The 23,464-nt window shown below is 36.8% G+C and overlaps 1 protein-coding gene across 5 annotated transcripts in view; it reads right to left on the reverse strand.

Annotated features, from left to right (window-relative positions):
- LOC131432146 (rap1 GTPase-activating protein 1) overlaps nucleotides 1-23,464 on the reverse strand; it is a 322,963-nt gene that overhangs the window by 163,341 nt on the left and 136,158 nt on the right. The window contains exon 1 of one of the 5 annotated variants that reach the window (XM_058598258.1): nucleotides 2,903-3,649. The exons of 2 other annotated variants lie outside the window; for them this stretch is intronic. Coding sequence is in view for 2 of the 3 variants with exons in the window: in XM_058598256.1 (XP_058454239.1) it covers nucleotides 2,386-2,459 (74 nt within the window). In the remaining variant the exon portion in view is untranslated. 2 more of the 5 variants (XM_058598257.1, XM_058598256.1) reach the window with 2 other exon arrangements.

Raw genomic sequence — 23,464 nt, forward strand, 5'->3', positions numbered from 1 at the left:
CAAATAAGACGACTTTGCAAACGATGTTTTGAAAACAAAAAAGGAAAAATCCGATCCGCAGTATTTGCAAGAATTCAACATAGAGTATCTTTTAAAGAGGTTTGATTCACACGTGTATTTTCATGCAGTTCGTTTATGTTTTCCAAATTCTGAAACAAAAAATCAAATCTGGAGCAATGAACGCAGGTAAACACGTTATTTTAGGTGTCGTGGTTGTTCAAAAACATATTTAAATTGTTGTTGCTTCAGATTAAAAGAAATTCGTTGTGCTTTTCACTGTTTTGCTATTCAAATGTACATTATTTGAGACATTAGTTGAAATCGTATAAACAATATGCCACACACTTTCGCAACATTCCATTTAATTCATATTTAAAATCTTCACATTTGAAAACATAACGCCTGAATTTATGTTGAAAAGATTACCATCGTAGCAGAAACACACCTGAAGTTATACCCAACAACGTCAAATGCGTTAGGCTAAATTTTAACGAAATCAGTCCAAATGGAGTCCGTGAACTTTTAATCATGGTGTATTATCATAACATGAAAATATACTATTTTCCCCAAATCATGACTCGTTTTGCTCATTTCTTGAATCGGAATTTTGCCCGTGCATGGTTCTATGAACTTATCAACGGTTAAGTTTTATTAATTCATCTCAAAGTCGAGTGTACTTCTCTTGGTTTTAACTTCCTACGCTGAATTCTTCGTCTCTATTTGGTGTATAATTTCTATTTTTGAAAAGGTAAATACTTCCTAAAACTAACCCACTTCAACTCACAGTGAAACACCGGAAGAAATTCATTTCTAATAACATTTTTCTTCCGAATCTCGCGCATATGTCATAAGTCCTGAATGGGTCATTCATTATTTTCGAATCAACACTTCATAAATCCCCGAAACGAACGCAGCTCCTTCTCGTAGTTCAATTGCCTGTCGTCTTATCGTGCCTGGCGGATCTATCGTTTGCCATCAATCGTCGTGCACCCTACACCCGTTGGTCTCCCGGGGACAATAATTTCCATATCGTCCGCTATTTTCACCCGAGGCGTTAAGGAAGTAAGTAAATGACTAATTGCTTGTAATCGCTCCCCTTCAGAGCTTTTTTTTCTACTTCTGTGTGACATAATTTTCAAAAGTCGGCAGGTCCTGTTCGGTTGGGTTGGGAATCGGAGCAAACAAATAAATTATTGTTTGCATTTCCGATACATTGTTTCATTTTCCTACCATGTTCCCAATTTTTTTTTCCCAGAAGCCGTTGGCGATGATGATGATGATGATAGTGCCTATTTGATCGTGTATTGTAAGTAAACAGACAGAGCTCACCCACCACCGCATGTGTTGATTCCGTCAACAATGGAACGATATCCTGCCGGCAGTGTCGTGTCGAGACGTTCCGACCGAACCGGTGGTGTGAATAGATTTCCATCGCTCAAGGATATTTTGCGCTCGTTCACGTTGAGCCCGGTGAGTTCATTACACCTTCGAGATGAGCTGGGAATGAGACTCGTCCCGGGCATAATGAAATTTTCGTTTCGGATTCGGTTTGGTTATATTGCATGTTTGTAGAAGCAATTTCCAATAATTGTCCACTGCGTGTCTCAAACTGGCAGTGTACGTGCACAGACAGATCGCACGCTGGGAATGATATTGAATTTCCGACTCTCGGACCCGGTTCTTCCGGTTCAGGTTGCATGTTTGTCCTTTTTGTTGCTTCCAGCCTGACGATGGTCTAATAGATTGACTTTCGTTCGAATGCAGTTGGGATCGTAAAAAAAACTATCTCATTTATATCGTTTATGTTCTTCAAAATTGTTCATCGTCTTTTTTAATGAAGTGTGATTGTTAATTCTTGAAAATCATTAGTTGGGTGCAGACTAAAACTATACTGGAACCCTTCACCAAAACAAAATAAAAAAAATAATAATCAAAACAAGAAAAAAAGAAAACCATCGGGAGCAGCCTCCAAGTTTGCGGTCTATTTCTGGTTAAAAATTGCTCGCCTCCCATGAAGCACACCGACACTGATAAGCCAGTATTACGTTCGGCCATCGCCAAGGAATGTGGCACTGCTCTCCGATATCGCAGTAGAACTACATAAGAGAGCTCTCTTCTGCTACATAATTATCACTACAAACCGCATGCTGTCAACTAATTTTACTGCCTAACCGTAGTAGGCTGGCTTTGGGAAGCAGAAACTACTGCAGGAGGGCAAAGCAACAACACCCGACAGGCTGACAGGCCAGATTTCTGTGTCAAACTGACAGCTGAATCCTGGTGACCTGTTTGGTTCCGTTTGTTGTCGTGTCAATTTACTAACGGGGTAGGAAGTGAGACTACGGCCAAAACTAAACAAAAACAAACAGAAAAATATGTACATACAGCATCCGTTTCATGTACCTCTTACGGACTACCAGGGTGTAGGATTCCCGGTGTCCAGAGCTGAGGTATTTCATCTTCACTCCTGGAGTAACCTTCCCTGTTCCAATTCGTTCGATCTCGGCTAGTTTTATCTAACTACGGGAAGGTTAACCAGCAGACCAGATGAATGAAAATGGTTAGTTAGTAGATGATGGGTTCGTTCGTTGATGGGTAGCACGTGACTACCGCAATATCGTTTCGTTGATGATCCTAATACGCCATCAGGAAGATCGCCACCGTTTGCAATCCACATCAGACCACATGTGATTGATCACATACACGTTTTAGGTTTGTTCGTAAATCGCTTATGAATGGGTTCTCTTGATCGTTCGTTGATCGGATTAATGAGGGGTGAATTGCGCGCACTTGGCTCGGTTGTCAGTAAAAGCCGCATATGAAAGATGACAGATGATTTGTTAATCCGAAAAAAAATGTGCTTGTGGTTATGTGTTTCACGCTTTGTTGCTCAATCACTCACATTTTCTTATGGGTACGGTACGGATAAGGTAGCCTCAATCTGTCATAAACGTTCCGAGAACAAGAATCCAATGTACGTACTTGACACACAGACACACACGCGCGCGTGTTTTGCACTAACGAGACATACTATTTACGGGACTGAGCAGATAAATCATTCATCAATCTAGTAAGCACTGAATGAAAATCGCTAACATTGAAACCGCACGCAACTCAGTAGACCGTGGCAAAATTGCGCGAAGCCAAATCACAGTACACAGTGCAACCGCTGCTGATCGACAAATGATCGATCAAGCGGAAAAATCAGCTTCTTTATCACTTGAACCAGTGTTATCGCTCCCGTTTTTTTCGACGCACACTCCCGAAAGAATGGAAGCAACCCGAAAATAAAAACACAGGCATAAAACAGTAAAAAATCAATTTTCTGCTTTTCCCTGTTTCGCGTTGCACTTCGTTTCGATAAATGGTAATTTTTCTCCCAGCCTACTCCCACTCTCGTAGGATTCCTTTTGGATGCGTTGTTCGTTGAGTGTGCTGCTATTCTTTGTCGGTTTACCACAAACAAGTTTACGAGAAACACAAGCGTGATCAGCGTACAGTTTGAATAATCGTACTCTATTGATTCTTTTCGAAACACCCTTCACATTGAAATCTACCACGGTTAAGCAATTTCTTCGAGCCAAACCACTTTATCCGACACGAACCGAACCGATAGGAACACAGATGCGCAACGTACGATTGCTAAACGCATACTGACTGTCCTGTCAGCGACACCGTCGTTGGTTCGCATCGCATCGAAGCAACCTCGCCGCAAAAGGAAAACATTGCGCTCCGCTCGCACAAACACACACGCGGACACGGGGACGATGGTGCACAGCATAAGAAGAGCATAAGTCAAATGGGCGCACGCAGCGACCAATGCTGCGGCATGGTAAAATAAGTTACACTCACACACAGACAGAATAAATATTTACGATCGGTTCGAGCAGCCACTGGCGAAGTGGATTGAAAACATCGAGCAGTGAGCAGTTTTTAGGATTCAGAACCAGTGATGCCACATTTCCCTGATTTCGGTAAATTTTTACTGAATTTTCAACAGCAGATTTTTCGATAATTGAATTCATTACAAAACGTTCGGTAATGTAGTTTTTGATGACCTGTAGAAAGTCTAAGTTAAGTTCAATAAAATATTTTAACAATTTTATCAAATTTCAAGATTGCACGTTTTTTCTATTTCATATATTAAATGATGAATGATGGATTGGCGGATCAATGCACAGGGCGCTGGTTTTACAAGCCAGTTGTCATACGTTCGAGCCCTGATCTGGAAGGATACTTAAGCTACGATTACATTCGCCAGTTTATCTGCACAAACTTATGCAGTTTGACTGTATCATAGTGTAATCGATTCGCAGTTGTCTGCAAGCAGTCAAAACCAGCTTGACTCGTATGGAATTATTCTAGCAACCGAAACTAGTTGGGATGAAAGCGTTAACAGCACGGAAGTCTTCGGAAACATTTACAACGTTTTTAGAAACGATCGTGAACTCCATACATCTGATAAAAAAAAAAATCGGGGGGAGGTGTTCTTATTGCTGTTTTAGCAGAATTTGACGCCGAAATGATAAAAAATTTAAAGAATTTGAATACATATGGGTAAGAATTCATTTAGCAGGTGAAACACATATTTTTGTTTCAGTATATTTTCCTCCTAACAATGCCCAAAAAGACATATATGAAAAGTTTCTTCATGTTGCTGATGAAATCATGACTATGCTTCCATCGGAAGTTAAAGTTCATATATATGGAGCGCAATCAGCGCAATATCGACTTTATTTATTAATTTAATAATTTAATCAGCGCAATATCGACTTTATCTAATAATTTAATAATTTAATCAGCGCAATATCGACTTTATTCCAAACGCTGAAAATAATAGCATTCTACTTCCTCTCGTTGGGGAGAATGAAACACTTCATTACTTATTCGACAAAATATCCGGTTTAGGTCTTAATCAAATTATTCATGTAAAAATTCAGCAAAACTGTTATTTAGATTTTTTTTTACTAATATCCACGATGATTTCTGTGTAATAGAATCACCAACTCCATTGTGGAAAAATTAAGCTATTCATACAGCAAACGAATTCTCAATATTTATACATCAGATTAATAGACCCGACGACTACGAGTATGAGGAGATTTTCGGTTATCACTCAGCAAATTATGATAGTATTAGTCGTAAGCTACGAGAAATAGATTGGCAAGAACTTCTTAGAAACGAAGGAAATGTCGAAATCTCTGTCGATATTTTCTACACACTGCTGTACGACATAATAAATGAAGAATTCCCATTGAAGAAAATTAGGCAACAAAATAATTCAAAGTATCCTGTTTGGCAGACGTGAGTATTAGAAACCTACGAAATCGAAAATAAAAAGCTCATAAAAAGTACAAAAGAGAAAATAATAGCGACAATTTATCGAATTACATACACATCTGTGACCAACTAGGTTTAGCAATTGATACTGCATTCAAAGAGTATAATTCAAGAACTGAACAGGAAATAAAGTCTTGCCCAAAAAAATTCTTTAGTTATGTTAGAAACAAATTGAAATCAGAAAACTTTCCGTCAAGAATGTATTTACAGGAAAACATTGGTAATAACTCACAAGAAATTTGTAATCTTTTCGTTAAATTTTTTCAACAAATCTACACGAAGTTTCCTAAAGATGACCGCGATCGTGAATATTTTCATTTCTTTCCATAGTTTACTGAAGATATTAATGTAAATCAAATCGAAGTGCTAGACATAATAGATGCCCTAAACAAATTGGATGTCTCGAAAAGTGCCGGACCTGATGGGATTCACCCCATATTTATGAAAAAAAATTAGCATTAGATCTTGCAACCTCTTTGTGCTGGCTTTTTAATAATTCGCTTCAGTCTGGAGTTTTTCCAGATACGTGGAAAAACTCTTTCCTCATACCAATTTTCAAAAAATGGGAAAAAAGCAGACATATGCCACCATCAAGGGGTTGCCATTCTTTCTTGCATTCCGAAGCTCTTTGAAGCGACAATCGTTAATAATAAACTGTTTAGTCAAATAAAAAATAGAATTACTCACATGCAACATGGATTTTTTCAAAGGACGTTCCACTACTACTAATTTACTTGAATTCGTCCACTATACGCTGACCGCTATGGACAAGGGAAATTACATTGAAGCTCTTTATACAGGTTTCAGCAAAGCATTCGATCGTGTTGACATACCCATGCTTATGTTCAAATTACAAAAATTGGGAATCTTACCCGGTCTTCTTAAATGGTTGGAATCTTTTCTAACAAATTGTGAACAAATTGTAAAATTTAAGGGTAAAAAGTCGAGCCCCATTCACGACAGTTCCGGGGTCCCCCAGGGATCTCATTTAGGTCCTCTTTTATTCATCTTGTTTGTTAATGACATTTCCTTTGTTTCAAAAAAAATAAAAATTATAATATACGCAGACGATATAAAACTATTTTTAGAAATAGAGAAAAGTGAGGATGCCAAGGTTTATCAAGTAGAAATTCTTTCTTGTTATACATGGTGTAACAAAAGTCTTCTTCAACTAAATGTAAAAAAATGCTGTAGAATAGTAAAAAACGAAATACACCTGACTTGTTACTTACTCTTGGAAGTCAAACAGTTCAAATATGCGAAAGAATTAGGGACTTAGGAATAATACTAGATTCTAAAATGACTTTTGTTGACTATTATAATACAATCATAAACAGAGCCAATAACATGCTAGGATTCATAAAACGAATTTGTTACTGTTTTCACGATCCATATGCAATTAAAACATTATACATTGCATATGTTCGGTCAGTACTAGAATACTGTAGCTTAGTTTGGTAACCTTACTTAATTACATGGGAAGATCGAATTGAACCCGTTCAAAAACAATTTTTGTTATTTGCACTTCGTAAATTAGGTTCCGTCCTATAAAGCCCGCTGTATGCTGATCAGTATTCAAACATTAAAAAAACGCAGAGAATTTTCAATGGTCTCATTTGTAAATGACATTGTCTCGAATCGCATAGATTCCAGTCAACTCCTGTCCAAACTAAATTTTTACATACCATCTCGGCCGTTAGGAAATCGAAATAGTTTTATTACAAACCACCAGCGAACAAACTATGCAAAAATAGACCATCAATAAATCAATAAATCAATTGATGGCTGTATACAACAAGCATTCAGAAGCTGTCGATTTCACTATGTCAAAAAAAAAACAAACTAAAACACGATTTCAGTTCTATTTGGTAAGCTAATTATTATTATTTAACTCATACTAAATTATACATTATTTAGTGATTTATTTAAAATAGTTTACTAATTTAAGACGATTATTGTAATTATCCTTATGGTCTACTTTTGATTGACGACAAATAAATAAACTGTCCATCTGTATGCAATATGCAGATTATCTGTGACAATGTAATCACAGTGTGATCATAGTCGACAGACAAACAGTTGATGACTGTACAGACAAATTTGACTGTTTCTGGACTGTTGTGCAGAAGTTGTCTGCCACAAATTATATGACAACCAAAAACTTGTTTTTTTTTTTTTTTTTTTTTTTACTTTTTTATTTATGACTTCTGGTCAGTCAGTAATTTTTACTTTTTTCGGTTTTTAACGATATCAAACTAACTGGAGATTATAAGAGGAGAAAGAATATGAAATCAAAGAGCCATAGTACTCAAGGAAGAGCAAGGATGTGAAGAATAAAGTGCGGAAAAGTGAGACGTGACAAGGGTCATTTAAGTAAGCAGAAGGCTTCTCGTATCTGAACTTTTACCTTCTACCAGAGGAGTCGAACTTAGGCATCTTAGCGATACGAGTTATCCGAGTCTCTGATATGTCAGAAAGTAAAGGCAAAGGTCATTTGCCATTTACTGTCCGAACCGGTTGCTTATTTTATCCGAGCACAAATCAAAACGTTCCAAAACCATACTTCTGGAAAGCCATTGCACTTTTTTGTGAAGGAGAAGCTCGGAAAATTCAGTTCGGTCAAAATTGAGTACACGAGGTTTTCTCCACGAGGTTTGGTTTCGTGATCAAATTTGTTCCAATGTGTAGAAACTAATACCAGATAGTAATAAAAAACCTGTTTTATTCCACCTAGTGGTGCATTGATGGCTTTCTCGTATTACTCATATTCTCACATTCTCACATATGTGGTATTCTTCGAAATAATGTGTATTGCTTCTTGAAAGAAAACAGTTTTATATCGCGGACAACAGGACAAAATATATAAAACCGATGGTTTACTGAAACGCATACAGGCAACGTACAATTTACCATTCGAAAAAAACTCTAAATTCACGCTACAGACTCATAACGATAATTGACGGTAATAGAAAAGTTAAACGGATGCGAAAATGACGTTCAAATTGAAATGGCATAGTAGTTGGCATCATTGGAATGCGTGGAATGAAAACTTTTGGCATTAAAAATGCCTTACTCTTCACTATACGGGGCCGGGGGTCAATTAAAAGTTTCAAAAATAGCCGCGTAACCTTTTTTCGTCATAATCTTAAACGGTAATAATTCAGTTATTTGATGATGGATTGATATAATTTAACAACCAATCGATTCGGAAACTTTTAACTTAAACATGTATGACAACGTCGTTTCAGTATTTCAATAGCATACTATTGAAAAAATGGTTAGAATTGACCTATGTTTTCATCCACCAATCCCAGCTGACCAAATTGACGTCATTTTCTTGTTCGGCATAGGAGGCTTTGCGTCATGCATAAAAACACCGCATCATTCTGCGTAGTTCGAAGAAGAATCTATAAATATATGCTGCAAATCATTTCTTGATTTTAGTTGATGCTTGACTGGAAATGAAACAAGTAGCTCGTCCAGTGAGGTGATGACTAGATTGTATATGCGTTCGTTGGATTGTCGCTTTTGCTAACTCTCCACGAACAACACGGTGGTGCCTAAATAAATTCTGTATAAAGTTTTGTTATGATGATAATCATAGATAATTATTTTTCATTAAATGTGGATAAATACAAAGAACTATCTTTCGGCATAAGCCCTCAGACCCTATTATTAAACCAAATAATAATCGTGCAATCTAATTGAATAGTTAGAAATTTATTTAGTTGAATAAGCATAATATATTAATCTAATCTTGCTTCCAAGAATATTATAAAAGGGATCCATACTAAGTGTAGCAAAACTAATGCAATGCAAGTCGTTATGCAGTATCGATTTGAACAAGCTGTTGTCCCATCAGGAATAAAACGCTTCAAAAGATTCGGAACTTAGTACAAATAAGTTGCACCGATTCACATATATAGAATTATCAGATGCAATAAAGTACAGTATTAGAGATAAACTCAAGACAAGCTGATCCAAATTTGGTTGCGTATGCATTGGTTGCTTAATATGCAAAAGTGAAAATCAATTTAAGTAACAAAATATGTTCTGCGGAATGTGTCACATATTCTCTTCCTTGTATTGCTGCCATTCTATTTCCAGACACTCTCTATCGACGGTTAACGGAGAATCATTAAAATTACACTTTAGTTTATTGGTTGACGGTTATTCAAATTTTTCACATTCACATTTTTTGATAAAAATTTTTAAAATCTTCTCTAATAGCTGTTTATAAAGTGATTAAGTTCGTACGTTCTCTGTCTTGAAAATTATTATGATATAAAATGGTTTCATTCGTCCAGATTAAGATCTTGAGGTTGTTCGTATTAAAAATTGATCTTTTAAGTAACTTTGAAATCATCATAATTGACTTTCATTTAAAGAATATTTTCCAAAAATTTTCAAATGTAAAAATTGGTTGAAGGCATAAAATAGAGTAGAATCAATTGTTCTGAAAGAATTTAATTGTCATTTTGATCATTCGCCAAAAATGTAAACACTAAAAGTAGAGCAAGTTTGTAATTTGTGACTTTTAGTGCATCCATCATCATCTTTATATTTGTATTTATTATGGGTATCTTAGAGTTATTTCATTTTTAATGTAATCGTAATCGGTCGTGTCTTGCATAAGACCTTCTAATTTTGTCTGTTTTGTTACTGATGTATAATAATTCTCTCAAATATTTACAAGAATAACTCATTCATTTGTGACATTATTTGCATGATACTTTTTCTTCTTCTAATTTGCCATTCAAAATTGTTGTCTCGACAACATTTGCGATTAACTCTAGAACTTTTAACGGTACTTGTTCCTCTATTGTCTGCACTTTATTTTGTACTTTCTGTGCTTGTTTCTGTAATTTGTTCCTGTAACTTCTGTACTTATATCTGTACATTCTGTACCTTTTTCTGCACTCAATTGTCACAGTACTTCCTATACTTGTTTCCCTCATTGCTGTACTTGGTTTTATACTTTCTGCACTTATTCCTGTACCTTCTTTATTTTTCCTGAACTTAGTTTCTGTGCTTGTTTCTTTTATTTCTGTACCTGTAGCTGTCCCTGTGAATTTCTCACAGCTCAAAAATTATCTTTGGATGGAAATTATTTCGAATACTCTTAAATTAGGATAATCGAACGACCCTCATGATTGCTCGAGATTAGTGAAGTAGAATGGTAGAGTGTTCTGTAAAAATGAATCATCCGACAATTGTTTTTGATTCGATCTCAACATTTTTCCCCAATTCAGGTACACACGTACACTTCGCACTTTAAAACTGTTATTTCCTGCTCTTAAAAGTCCCAACTGATTCAAGCAATATACAACCAAAATCAGTTTGACGGTTTATGAGCAAGAGAGTGAATCATTCGAATAGGTAAAACATGTCGATGAGTTCCCCAATCTCGGTTTAATCGATGTAATTTAAAAACAGGAGGCAAACGGGATAGTTCGAGTACATTGAACGAAACTGTTCATAGCCACTCGAATGCTAATAATTTGAAATTTCGAAGTACTCTGGGTGGATACAATTCGAATCGCGTTGAGCCAATTGAAGACGTTTGGACTCAAATAAATAACCGAACTTGCAATTTGAAGCAATTGACAAAATTTGGAGGTCGTTTCGAGAAAAAATTACACAAAATCCCGTCCAAAAAATCCTTGAAATGTATAAGCACGGGAAATACTTATGAAAAATTTAAGCCAAAAAAAAAACAGAAAACATCCTTCTATTTCGAATGGAATCGTTCCAAAAAGTAGAGAGCCGAACAGTTTTGGTATTTGAGTTAACGGTCTTAATTTGAAGTGACAGCTGAGGTGTGCTGATCCTGTTCTCTCAGTGCATTGTGACAGCAATAATTATATCTATCAAGAAGATAAGATTCACATTTCTGTAATTTTAGGGCTCCATATTTCATCTCATTTGTAAGGACGTCGCCTTCAAACCCCGATTTAGCCACTAAAATCACTATAACTATTTCATATTACTGCTTCATTCGCCTTGCTCCACTTTGAGAATTGATTCACATTTCTTGAAAATTTAACTAATAGTCATAAAACAGCCAAAAACACTTATGTTGTGTTCACTACTCTGCTCCTAATTCCATCTCAATGGATTTTTATCTATCGTTGATCCTTTATTCATCCTATAAATTAGCAATGGCGACAGCAATCAAAACAAAATATAATAAGACAACACACGATCTTTTTAGAATCAGTTTGAAATCATTTCAACCTTTAAAAAATTTTCGGTCGTTTCCTTTACCTTTCGCTTTGAATTTAAAACTTCACTTTTTTGTTAATTTGGTGAACTTTAAATAAAAACCAAAGTGTAATTGTTACTATTTATTTATTAGCCCTTCTTAAAACAAAGTGTAGAGCCAGAGATACCATTTATACAGATTTATTTGTATTGTATAGATTTTTGCGTTCGCATACTGATTTAAATCAAAGTGCAGATTTTATACAGATTTCCTAAATTTAATACAGATTTGTACAGGTTCATAGAAAGTGAGAAGTAAAAAATTAGACTTTTCTCTCTGAGTATCTATTAGTATTTGATTGCATTGATTCTTTAAAAGTTTATTAATCAACGGACAAATCACATGTTAAAGTGGAAATCTTTATGCAGATAATTGATTATGATTAACATCATTTTATTAGTGAAAACAGATAGAGCAGATATAAACTTTCTATGCGACGTAATACAGATTTTCTGTGAAAATATCTGGTATCTCTGTGCACAGCCGATGAAACACACACACACACACACTTCACAGCGTTATGTTGACGTATAGCGGAATGAAACCAGTGCTACTAGATTTGCCATAATGGTTATTTCATTAGTATTTAACACGCTCTTTCTGGTAATATTCGAAGCAAAAACAGTTTTATTGAAGTATTAATATCAATAATATAATTAAACTAATGTCACGGATACCAAAAACATACTTTTTGATAATAATTTGAAGAAGAAAAACAATTTATATGTTGTAACATTATGAGAAAACTTGGCAACTTTGCGAAACCAAATGAGATGAAAACAAAGCGCATCAAGTGAACTAAGTGAAAAAATTTCATCTCATATTTTTAAAGACTTTTATTGTTTGTCAGGTAGTTTTTGAAGTTTTAAATCGTTAATTAAACAAGTGGCAAGTGAACATTACTAATTATGAAGACATCCAGCATTCAATGGTAGTGTAATATTGCGAAATAGTGATCATGTTTTGAGACGAATCGATTAGTAGATATTCAGAAACATGACGAACTGTAAATCTTGAGACGAAAATGTGCCCTAAAGTGAGTTTATTTTAAATGAAAAAAACGATAAACGAAGAACTTAAAACCATTTCTTTCAATTGAAAAGTGTGACAATAGCTTTTATAATCATTTTAAAACATTTCGTAGCTTGGTTCAGGTAGGTTGTAAAATATTATTCTTGTTCAAAGTAATGAGGTGAAGGGATGAGATGGAAATAGGAGCTCAGATGAAATAGGGAGCCGTTACCCTATATAGATTTGAGGTCTCTGAATATATTTCCATCTTGATAATGTATGAAAAAATATTCGATCCACCTAAAAGTGACATGATGCACCGTTCGCTATGGACCGGAAAATGACAACTTTTTTTAAATAAATTAACTCGTGTATTTTTATTTATTTCGTGATTGATTAGGAGATTTAACTAATGTTTCAAATAATGATTAAACCTGTGTGGAAAATGTATACACAGAGAAAAAAATGTTAGAAAAATGTTATATCTTGAAAATATCAATCTTCTCCAGAAGGGCTTATCTTAATCAATTTTCTGATATGTTGTAACATACAACTGATGTAGTTTATTGCACTAAGATTGAAGATAGGAGAGTAACTATCAAAAAAGTTTTGTTTTGTTTTCAGTTTCAAACCAGCCTAAGTTTTTTAAAATCGGTTCAGCCATCTCTGAGAAAGTTGAGCGAAAACACACAGACATTTTCCGATCTCGTCGAACTGAGTCGAATAACACTATGGGTCACCGATGCTCCGTTCGAAAGACGGTTTTTCCAGCAATTCCAATACCTTTCTATAGAGAAAGGCAAAAACCCTTCTTAGCCCACTTAGTGGAATTTTAATAGATCTTGAAAAATCATGGGTACATGAAATTTCCGAAATCGAAAAAAAAAATTTTGATGCCAAAAGGCTTAGAATTGCATGAAACGTCGAGATTTAGTGTCATCTCGAAAAAAAAATTTTTATGAAAAAATCGACTTTTTGGGAAAAAATATCAAAATTTTTTATGACTATCTCTTAGTTTCGTCTTAGACTCGTCAGTGCAGAGAAGTTCAAATTGAACTGTTAACTGCAAACTTTAACAGTTCAACGTAAAGATAATGAAAGTTATGTGCTCTAGCACAAAATAAGGTTAATCCCTAAATGTTATGACGCCAGTTTTTGGATATCATTATTTTCATTTTATCAGTCATAATGCTAGAGCGCTGCACTGGATGATTTCTAAGATTTGGAAGGAGAAGATTCTACCGCAGGAATGGATGGAAGGAGTAGTACAACTTTTTGGCTTCGCTGATGATATTGATATTGTGACACGTAACCTTGAGAAGATGACGGAAACCTACATCGGACTGAAAGCTGAAGCTAGGCGTATCGGACTGGCCATAAATGCGTTCGAAAACAAAATACATGAGAAAAAGAGGCTCTAGAGAAGAAACACTACGCCTCCCACCACGAATATTGATAGACGGTGACGATATCGAGGTGGTTGACGAGTTCTTGTATTTGGGCTCACTGGTGACCGCCGATAACGACAGCAGCAGAGAAATTCAAAGACGTATTTTGGCAGGGAATCGTGCGTACTGTGGATTCAGAAAAATCCTTCGATCGAGAAAAGCACGCAACCGCACGAAATTGACCATCTACAAAACGCTCATTAGACCGGTTGTTCTCTATGGCCACGAGACCTGGACTAAATTGGCAGAGGACCAACGCGCCCTCAGTGTTTTCGAAAGAAAGGTGGAGTGCAGATGGAAGACGGAACGTGGAGACGGCGTATGAATAATGAATTGCAACTGCTGCTAGGACTTCACCCAAATTCTGGACCTAGTTTGAGAACATGGACCTAATCGAATAAGGTAATCGAAAGAGGCTGCTGTCAGTTGCTGCTTGCTGTCGTTCGAGGTCAAGGCTTGCTGCGCCAAATATTGGTGGATGCACGTGCTAACGCTGACGTAACTGTCAAGTATAAAACCCTTCAGACTTGTGGAAGGCGCATTGATCATTTGTATAGTGCTGCCGTAACTCCACCACACATTAAGTTCAGAATTCAGGTGTAAAGCATAGACTTCATAGAAAAACTTCGATGTCACCAAAGGTTAGTCCCAAAGTTTTACTACTTATTTCACTATTCATTCATTCATTTTTTTTTTTTAGTTTTCCTTTTCGGATTCTCTGTAAACAGTTTTTAGTATCGATCCCAGGTAGAGTACGCCAAGTCCGCCCCCGTTTCCAATTTGCTTGTTTTTCTAGTGTTTCGATGTCGACAATGTGGCGGCAACATCACCAGAGGGGCTATGTGTGTTTCTGCAATACCAGAGAATCGTGAACAAAAAAACACTGTGTTTGTTTTCCAACTTTGAAACAAGGTCAATTTAGGAAAGAAAAATTGCCTTACCCACGCTGCATCGCTGTTCCCGTAGACGCGGAATCAGACGAAGATGCAACTTTCTTTTCATAGAAACAAGGACGATGTTGAACCGGGGAACGATGCAGCAGAAACTGGCAGCAGGAGCAGAGGGAAGAGTTCCGGTGGCTCCAGAATGATTCGCCATAACGAGGTAAGTGGAATTTCGTGGGAAAAAGATTCTATCGATTCTCAGATTATTCCAACAGAACTGGGTTTGTTTATCCGCTGTGTTGCGCTCCGCGGGACTCAAAAGGATTGAGCATTCGATCGAGCATCGTTGTCATTGTATTCGTTTCGAAAATCAATGTTGCTCTGCAAGACATCCGACATTCCGTTTTCCGAAGGGGAAAGAAGTGCATGTTTTTTTTTGTTTCTTCATTCGTAAATTTTCCTCCCGTTTTTGGCACCGCTATTATTGACCTGGGGCTGGATTCAATTTCGGCTGCATATCGATCTACGGTCCGGTTCGGGCCGAGATACTGTACATGTGCAATTACACAATTAAGGTGAATGATTTAATGCTTTCTATTGTAGTTTCCAGATGGGATATTTTGTTCTATGCTTTGATGTTTTTTTATATTTTGTTCATTCTCCGGTGGTGGGGTAATTCCATTATTACGGCATTTTGACCGAATCATGCTTCTGGTAGAGTGAAAGCAAATGCTTCAAAACCGGTAAAGCGCCTCTTTCTCCGCGCTGCTTGATGTCTGCGGAAAACAGATGAGAGGTCCCTTGTTTTGATTTTTTTCCCTAAAGACAAAAGCAAGGGAGAAATAATCAATAAATTACTATTCATCGATTGCTGCGATGCGTGCTGCGACTGCGTGTTATCGTCACGCAGTCGGGTTTTTTTTTTTGTTCCTGCTGATGCCGCTTTACCTACATTTAGTCACATTGGGCTCAGAGCGGTGGCCCGAAGCGTGTGGGAAGCAGTTTTTCTACTAACGGGACATAGATTTCAACAACCTCTAATAATTTGTGATTTACCGGCCATAGACGACTAGGGGACGGTAATTTTTTTTATTTCCGGGACTCGAGCACATGGGTCATGCCTTTGATCCTAAGGGATTCCTCCGTTCTAATCCAATTCGGTACATTTTTTTTCTTGATCCACAAACAATGCTTGGAGCGGTTTTTTTTCCTTCTTTGACAATTACTGTTTGCTATTGTTTAGTTGTTTTATGGTTTATGGTGCAACAAGACAGGGTCAGGGCTGTTGCCCGAAATGCCACGGACTGGCGGTGGCTTCGAAAGATACTGAATATGAAATGCCATCGGCAATAAATTACCACCAGAGTCTATCGGTTAGGGGTTTGTTTGTAGAGAGAGAGAGAGAGAGAGAGAGAGAGAGCAAAACAAAAACTGTTTACGGTCACTTCACTTCAGCTACAGTTGATTAGTTTGCAGTCGAAGTCCATTGTTTTTTTTAATGGAATGCGTGCGCGATCTTGGTTCGAGGTGATTACGGGAACAAGGTCTCGCTCGCTAGTGAACGGGTCACGTTTGATTTTTGCTTATTCGATCTTTCTGTTTGACTCGTTTTGGGATTTTCGATTAAGTTAAACTTAATTATCACAATCTTTTAGGTCGAAATAATACGCTACCGACACCTTGCATGGGAATAACTATTGAATAAATTTGTATTCGATATATCTGATAACAAACCTTCTATTATCTATAGGATTTAACTCTAATGATTGGATTAATAATAACTTTTATTAATAATTTACAAAACAATATTTATGATCAAAATTAGAAGCAAAAATATAAAACTCAAAATTCAAAGGATTCACAAACAAATTTCAATGCAAGAAAGGCGGGTGGGTAATGTCAAAGACATAACCGGATGACCAGAATACGAATAAAAAGGATTGTTAGAGTTCTTCGATGTTGAAAATTATTGTTTGCAGTTACCTCTAATGTGAAAAAAAGGTAAATCTAACTTACCATATTACTTCAGATTCTGGAACTAGGCTTACCATATTACTAAATCTGGTTCCGTATTATGGTAAAATCAGGACCAGGTCCGATATAGTCAACATTACAACTGCAGAAGATTGGATTCTGAACCTTAACCACGATTCTTCATTTGATTTCGGGACTAGGACTCTAGAATTTCATTCTGAATTCATATCTCTGAACTAGAATTCTGTAACTGAATTCAGGAAATAATTTTTTGTTCACTATATCAGGTGTACAACTGTGCTTCCGCCGTTGTTTTCCAAAATTAAAAGCTTTATTGCGAAAAAGTGCTTACAGATGTATTATTCAAAGTATTGTCTGTCAAAGTATTGACAACTTTCTCCCATCTTTCCGGCAATTTTCGGATACCGACTCGAAAAAAGGAGTCCTCTTTTGACGCTATCCATGAAGCAATCCATTTTTCCAACCCTTTGAAGGATTGAAAATGTTGATCTGCCAGACCGAGTGCCATCGAACGGAATAGGTGGAAGTCAGAAGGGGCGACATTTGGGGAATACGGCGAGTGGGGCAAGACTTCCCATTTCAGCGTTTGTAGGTAATTTTTGACCACTTTTGTGACGTGAGGCCGAGCATTGTCGTGTTGGAAGATGACTTTGTCATGTTGCTCTTGATATTGTGGCCGATTTTCTTTTAGCGCGCGACTAAGGCGCATCAATTGCTTTCGGTAGCGATCTCTTGTGATGGTTTCACCCGGTTTTAAGAGCTCGTAGTAAATCACACCGAGCTGATCCCACCGAATACAAATCATAACCTTGGCTCCGTGAATATTCGGTTTTGCCTTCGACGAAGTAACATGCCCGGGCTTTCCCCATGATTTTCTGCGTTTAGAATTATCATATCGAACCCACTTTTCATCACCGGTTACGATTCAATGTAAAAACCCCTTACGATTTTGTCTTTGAAGCAGTTGTTCACATACGAATAGAAGGCGCTCGGTGTCCCTCGGTTTCAACTCGTACGGCACTCAGTTTCCTACTTTCTGAATCATGCCCAGGGCCTTGAGACGTTTTGAAATGGCTTGCTGACTCACTCCCAACGATTCATCAAGCAATGCTTCTAGTTGTGCATCTTTGAAGGTTTTTTCTTCGACATCGAACATCGAAATCACCATTTTTAAAACCTTGAAACCAATCCCGACACGTTCTTTTACTCAGAGCAGCATCACCGTCAGTTTCTGAGAGCATTCGATGCGCTTAAGCTGCATTTTGATGAGTGTTATCCAGACTCTGCACCGGGCGAAGCAACAATTCGTAAGTGGTTTGCAAAATTTCGAAGACGATGAACGCAGTGGACGTCCAAAAGAGGCTGTTACCGATGAAAACGTGAAAAAATCCACAAAATGATTTTCAATGACCGTAAAGTGAAGTTGATCGAGATAGCTGACACCCTAAAGATATCAAAGGAACGTGTTGGACATATTATTCACGAATATTTGGGTATGAGAAAGCTTTGTGCAAAATGGGTGCCGCGTGAGCTCACAATCGATCAAAAACAACAACGAATTGATGATTCTGAGCGGTGTTTGGAGCTGTTATATCGAAATAAAACCGATTTTTTTCGTCGATATATAACAATGGACGAAACATGGCTCCATCACTTTACTCCGGAGTCCAATCGACAGTCAGCTGAGTGGACTGCACGCGATGAACCGAACCCAAAGCGTGGAAAGACTCAACAATCGGCCGGTAATGTTATGCCGTCTGTATTTTGGGATTCGCATGGTATAATTTTCATCGATTACCTTGAAAAGGGAAAAACCATCAACAGTGACTATTATATAGCGTTATTAGAGCGTTTGAAGAACGAAATTTCAAAAAAACGGCCTCATTTGAAGAAGAAAAAAGTTTTGTTTCATCAAGACAATGCACCGTGTCACAAGTCGATGAAAACCATGCTGAAATTGAACGAATTGGGCTTCGAATTGCTCCCTCATCCACCGTATTCTCCAGATTTGGCCCCCAGTGGCTTTTTCCTGTTCTCAGACCTCAAGAGAATGCTTGCTGGTAAAAAAATTTAGAAGCAATGATGAGGTAATCGCTGAAACTGAGGCCTATTTTGAGGCAAAGGACAAATCGTACTACAAAAATGGTATCGAAAAGTTGGAAGATCGCTATAATCGCTGTATCGCCTCTGATGGCAATTATGTTGAATAATAAAAACGAATTTTGGCAAAAAAATGTGAACTATCTCCAAAATCCAAAAAATATACGTTGTCAGTTACAATTTGCTGCAAGAAAACTTTTTCTTTCGTTGCGTGATAAGATTTTGCTACAAATTTCTTTAAATCGTTTCAATTCGGAAAATGTTAATGTTGAAAGAATTGGGTCGAAGAAAAAGTTGTAGAAAATCGATCGAATAAAACTAAAACAAACAAACTAACTAATGAAACAAAAACACTTTATCGAGAATACAACAACTGATTGGAAAAAACAGGGGCTGGGGTCCACTAGGAGATTGATAGTACCTATTAGCTCTCTCCGGACAGTACCAGCCTGGATGCTGTGTGGAATCCGGCAGAAAAAAATGAGCCAAGAATAGATCCACTAGGTTCCTGCTTCCATGTCGTAAAAGGCGACAATTGCAGGAATTCCGTTTTCCTTTCAAATATTAGATATTTTCAACGTTTCACTTCTGATTACTCTATTTTTCTAAACTATCTCTTCAATCAACTTATCAATTTGCGACTAGCTTTAGATAGAAGTTTTATTTGGTATGTTTTCTTCTTCCATGTTATTGCTTGTCTTTCAAGATTATAAATTGAATGATAAAAATCAACTATTGTGTAAATCAGTTTATATTACAAAGCTAATAACAAAGATAGTAAAAAATAGTTGTTTGTTTGATAAACTAATAATTTGCCTTCGGTAGTCGGCTGCCCAGATCAACCAATATAACCAATTAAACATTTTAATAAATAATCAAAATAATAAAGCGGAAATAATAAGAAATCAAGTCGCGGGTGAAATCTGTTGACCTTTGTTTGGTTATTTAAAATGATTAAATTTAAATGGTCTAAATACTTTTCACTCGTTTATTTTGTAGCAGGTAATTCCATTTTGCAAAAATAGGGAAGTTTTTATTCGTTACGCGATAGTTTTTCAAATTTTCCTTCAGTTTCCACGAATAAGAACTGTCAATCGAGACTCCTCGTGTTATTTGAAGAAGTATGCAGTTACAGCTGAAACAATTTTAAGTCAATTCAAATACTTGAATTGAAATGAAAAATAGCTATTTTCGAGATCTCAAACGAACCGGAAACTATTTTTTTCACGAAGAAATTTCAAATGCAGCGAAAATTTTTACTGTTTTACTGTTTCACTTTTTTTGCTGTTTTACTGTTTAACTGTTTTTACTGTTTTTATTGTTTTTACTGTTTTTACTGTTTTTACTGTTTTTACTGTTTTTACTGTGTTTACTGTTTTTACTGTTTTTACTGGTTTTACTGATTTTACTCTTATTACTGTTTTATTGTTTTAATGTTTCTCAGTCATTCAGTTCTTCTGTTTTTAATTTCAACAGATCTTCAGTTCTTCAGTTTTTCAGTTCATCAGTTCTTCAGTTCTTCAGTTCTTCATTTCTTCAGTTCTTTAGTTCTTGAGTTCTTCAGTTCTTCAGTTCTTCAGTTCTTCAGCTCTTCAGTTCTTCAGTTCTTCAGTGCTTCAGTGCTTCAGTGCTTCAGTTCTTCAGTTCTTCAGTTCTTCAGTTCTTCAGTTCTTCAGTTCTTCAGTTCTTCAGTTCTTCAGTTCTTCAGTTCTTCAGTTCTTCAGTTCTTCAGTTCTTCAGTTCTTCAGTTCTTCAGTTCTTCAGTTCTTCAGTTCTTCAGTTCTTCAGTTCTTCAGTTCTTCAGTTCATCAGTTCTTCAAACATTTAAATCTTTGTTTCTTTGTTTCTTTGTTTCTTTGTTTCTTTGTTTCTTTGTTTCTTTGTTTCTTTGTTTCTTTGTTTCTTTGTTTCTTTGTTTCTTTGTTTCTTTGTTTCTTTGTTTCTTTGTTTCTTTGTTTCTTTGTTTCTTTGTTTCTTTGTTTCTTTGTTTCTTTGTTTCTTTGTTTCTTTGTTTCTTTGTTTCTTTGTTTCTTTGTTTCTTTGTTTCTTTGTTTCTTTGTTTCTTTGTTTCTTTGTTTCTTTGTTTCTTTGTTTCTTTGTTTCTTTGTTTCTTTGTTTCTTTGTTTCTTTGTTTCTTTGTTTCTTTGTTTCTTTGTTTCTTTGTTTCTTTGTTTCTTTGTTTCTTTGTTTCTTTGTTTCTTTGTTTCTTTGTTTCTTTGTTTCTTTGTTTCTTTGTTTCTTTGTTTCTTTGTTTCTTTGTTTCTTTGTTTCTTTGTTTCTTTGTTTCTTTGTTTCTTTGTTTCTTTGTTTCTTTGTTTCTTTGTTTCTTTGTTTCTTTGTTTCTTTGTTTCTTTGTTTCTTTGTTTCTTTGTTTCTTTGTTTCTTTGTTTCTTTGAAATTGAAAAACAACATGTTAAAAACAACCAAATTGAAAAACAACAATATCGTTCGCTAGTTTCTTCTATGTTAACGATAAAAATTAGGTCGTCCGGAAATGGTGACGCTGTTGCAAAAGAAACAATAACATTTCAAGCAATCGATCTTCAAGCATCCTTCATTTTTATCTACCCCATCATCGGAAAATTACTCGCACAATTAAATCGAAATCAAGCATGAGGACAAACTCGCAGCATCCTTTCTCGCACAATTAACAGCTGGGAACCGATTATCGTCATTCATCATAACAACATCATCCGGGGCAAAGACCTTGATTTCGAGCGCGTTTTGACACCGTCACCGCGTGTTTGTGTGTGTGTGTGTGTGTGTGTGTGAGTCTGCGGTGTTCGTTGCGAGCATCGATTTGTGCTCGTGCCAAATGGCGCCGAAGACGATAAATCAAAATTATCGCACGTATTCATCGCTACTCCAACAAATCAAAACCCGCCGTTCGGCTGAACAATACAACAAAGAACTTGTCGAAACATTAATTTAATAGTCGTTACAAAACACCTCTTTTTTTCGAGTAACCGAAAAAAGCACCAAAACGAAGAAGGGAAAATCAAAATCCGATTCACCATTCAACGATCAAAAAAAAAGAGCACTCGTTTTCCGAAAAAAAATAAAACATTATTTTTTTGGAACTCAACCCCTATTTTGTATTGCATTGAAAGCATGCGTGCGTGTGCCCTGCGATTGTGTGTGGTCTTTCACTGCGAAAATATCATGCCGAAAGGGTGTTGCTTCAAAAGTGCGGCAAAGTGAATCGATCATCTTCATCGAGTAGCAATACTAATTTTTTGGGAAAAACTAGATAAGAAAAACAATCGCGTTGTGATGCGATGCGATGCGATACATTTCGCTACACCTGTTATTATCTACATGTGTAATGAAGATAATAACGTTGGCGATCGTGCACAATTACCCGAAAGCGAGAGTAAAAAACCAGATAACCGCTACTGTCCGGTCGGTTGATCCATCGATGTCCGATGTCCGTCAGTAAGGATTTCCGAAGCCGCAGCACCGATGACGATCACTTTCCATTTTACACTGCCGACCGGTATGTAGAGTAGATTGTGACGCCCTCTGCTGTCGATCGGCACAAAACATCCGTCCATCCATCAATGATCGTCCGTCGGTTTCACAGCACACGTGCGATAAAGCGCGCAGATTGCTTCCTCCGGCAGTAACGCATTTAACATACCTGTTAAGCAACACTCGTCAGTCCTGTGATTTCTGTTTGTGTGTGTATGTATATGTATGAGCATATGAAAACGTAATGAGATATTCATCCGATAAGCTAAATAGTTCAATTGCCTGTACCGGACAGGCGAATACGATGAAAGTTGAGTAATTATCATAACATTATGAGCGATCACTGCCAATGTTAAAGACATTAATCTTATGCCATCGGAACGGTGCTTATGACGATGCCCAGCCGATCACTTAGTTGCCTGTTTCCATGACTACCCAATTGGATTGTTTGCAGGGCTTACAGATTTTCAATATTTCCAATCATAATTTATAGAATGTCGATATTTTATAATTTTCACCGAATTCTAAATCAGTTGATTTTGTTATCATTTCATCTTTTTGAAGAAAATCATTTCCGATAAGCTCGATCGACGTAGGATCGAGCAACACTGGTCGGGCTTCCGGTCCGGCGAAATGGCAGTGCACTGACCTGACGACGCGAGCCACCCCTCCTCGAGAGTGGTCAGATCGAGCTTGACGGCTACTCAGCCACCATTAGCTACCAGCAATCGCCGTCATCGTCATCAGCCACTTCCTCATCCTATTATAGCACGTCTGCGATGATCGATCGTATGTGGAAGCACTTGGAAAATCATTTTGCCTTTTGCCGAGTGTGGGTTGTCCGCCATAATAATTATCATGTATCCTCTTACAACGTATTTTACCATAGATCACAGATTGTTTTGCTGGTTTCACAGCAAGCTACAACCGAGAGATTCGCGGGTTTTGTT

This window comes from Malaya genurostris, chromosome 2, assembly GCF_030247185.1.
Source record: "Malaya genurostris strain Urasoe2022 chromosome 2, Malgen_1.1, whole genome shotgun sequence".
Lineage (NCBI taxonomy): Eukaryota > Metazoa > Arthropoda > Insecta > Diptera > Culicidae > Malaya > Malaya genurostris.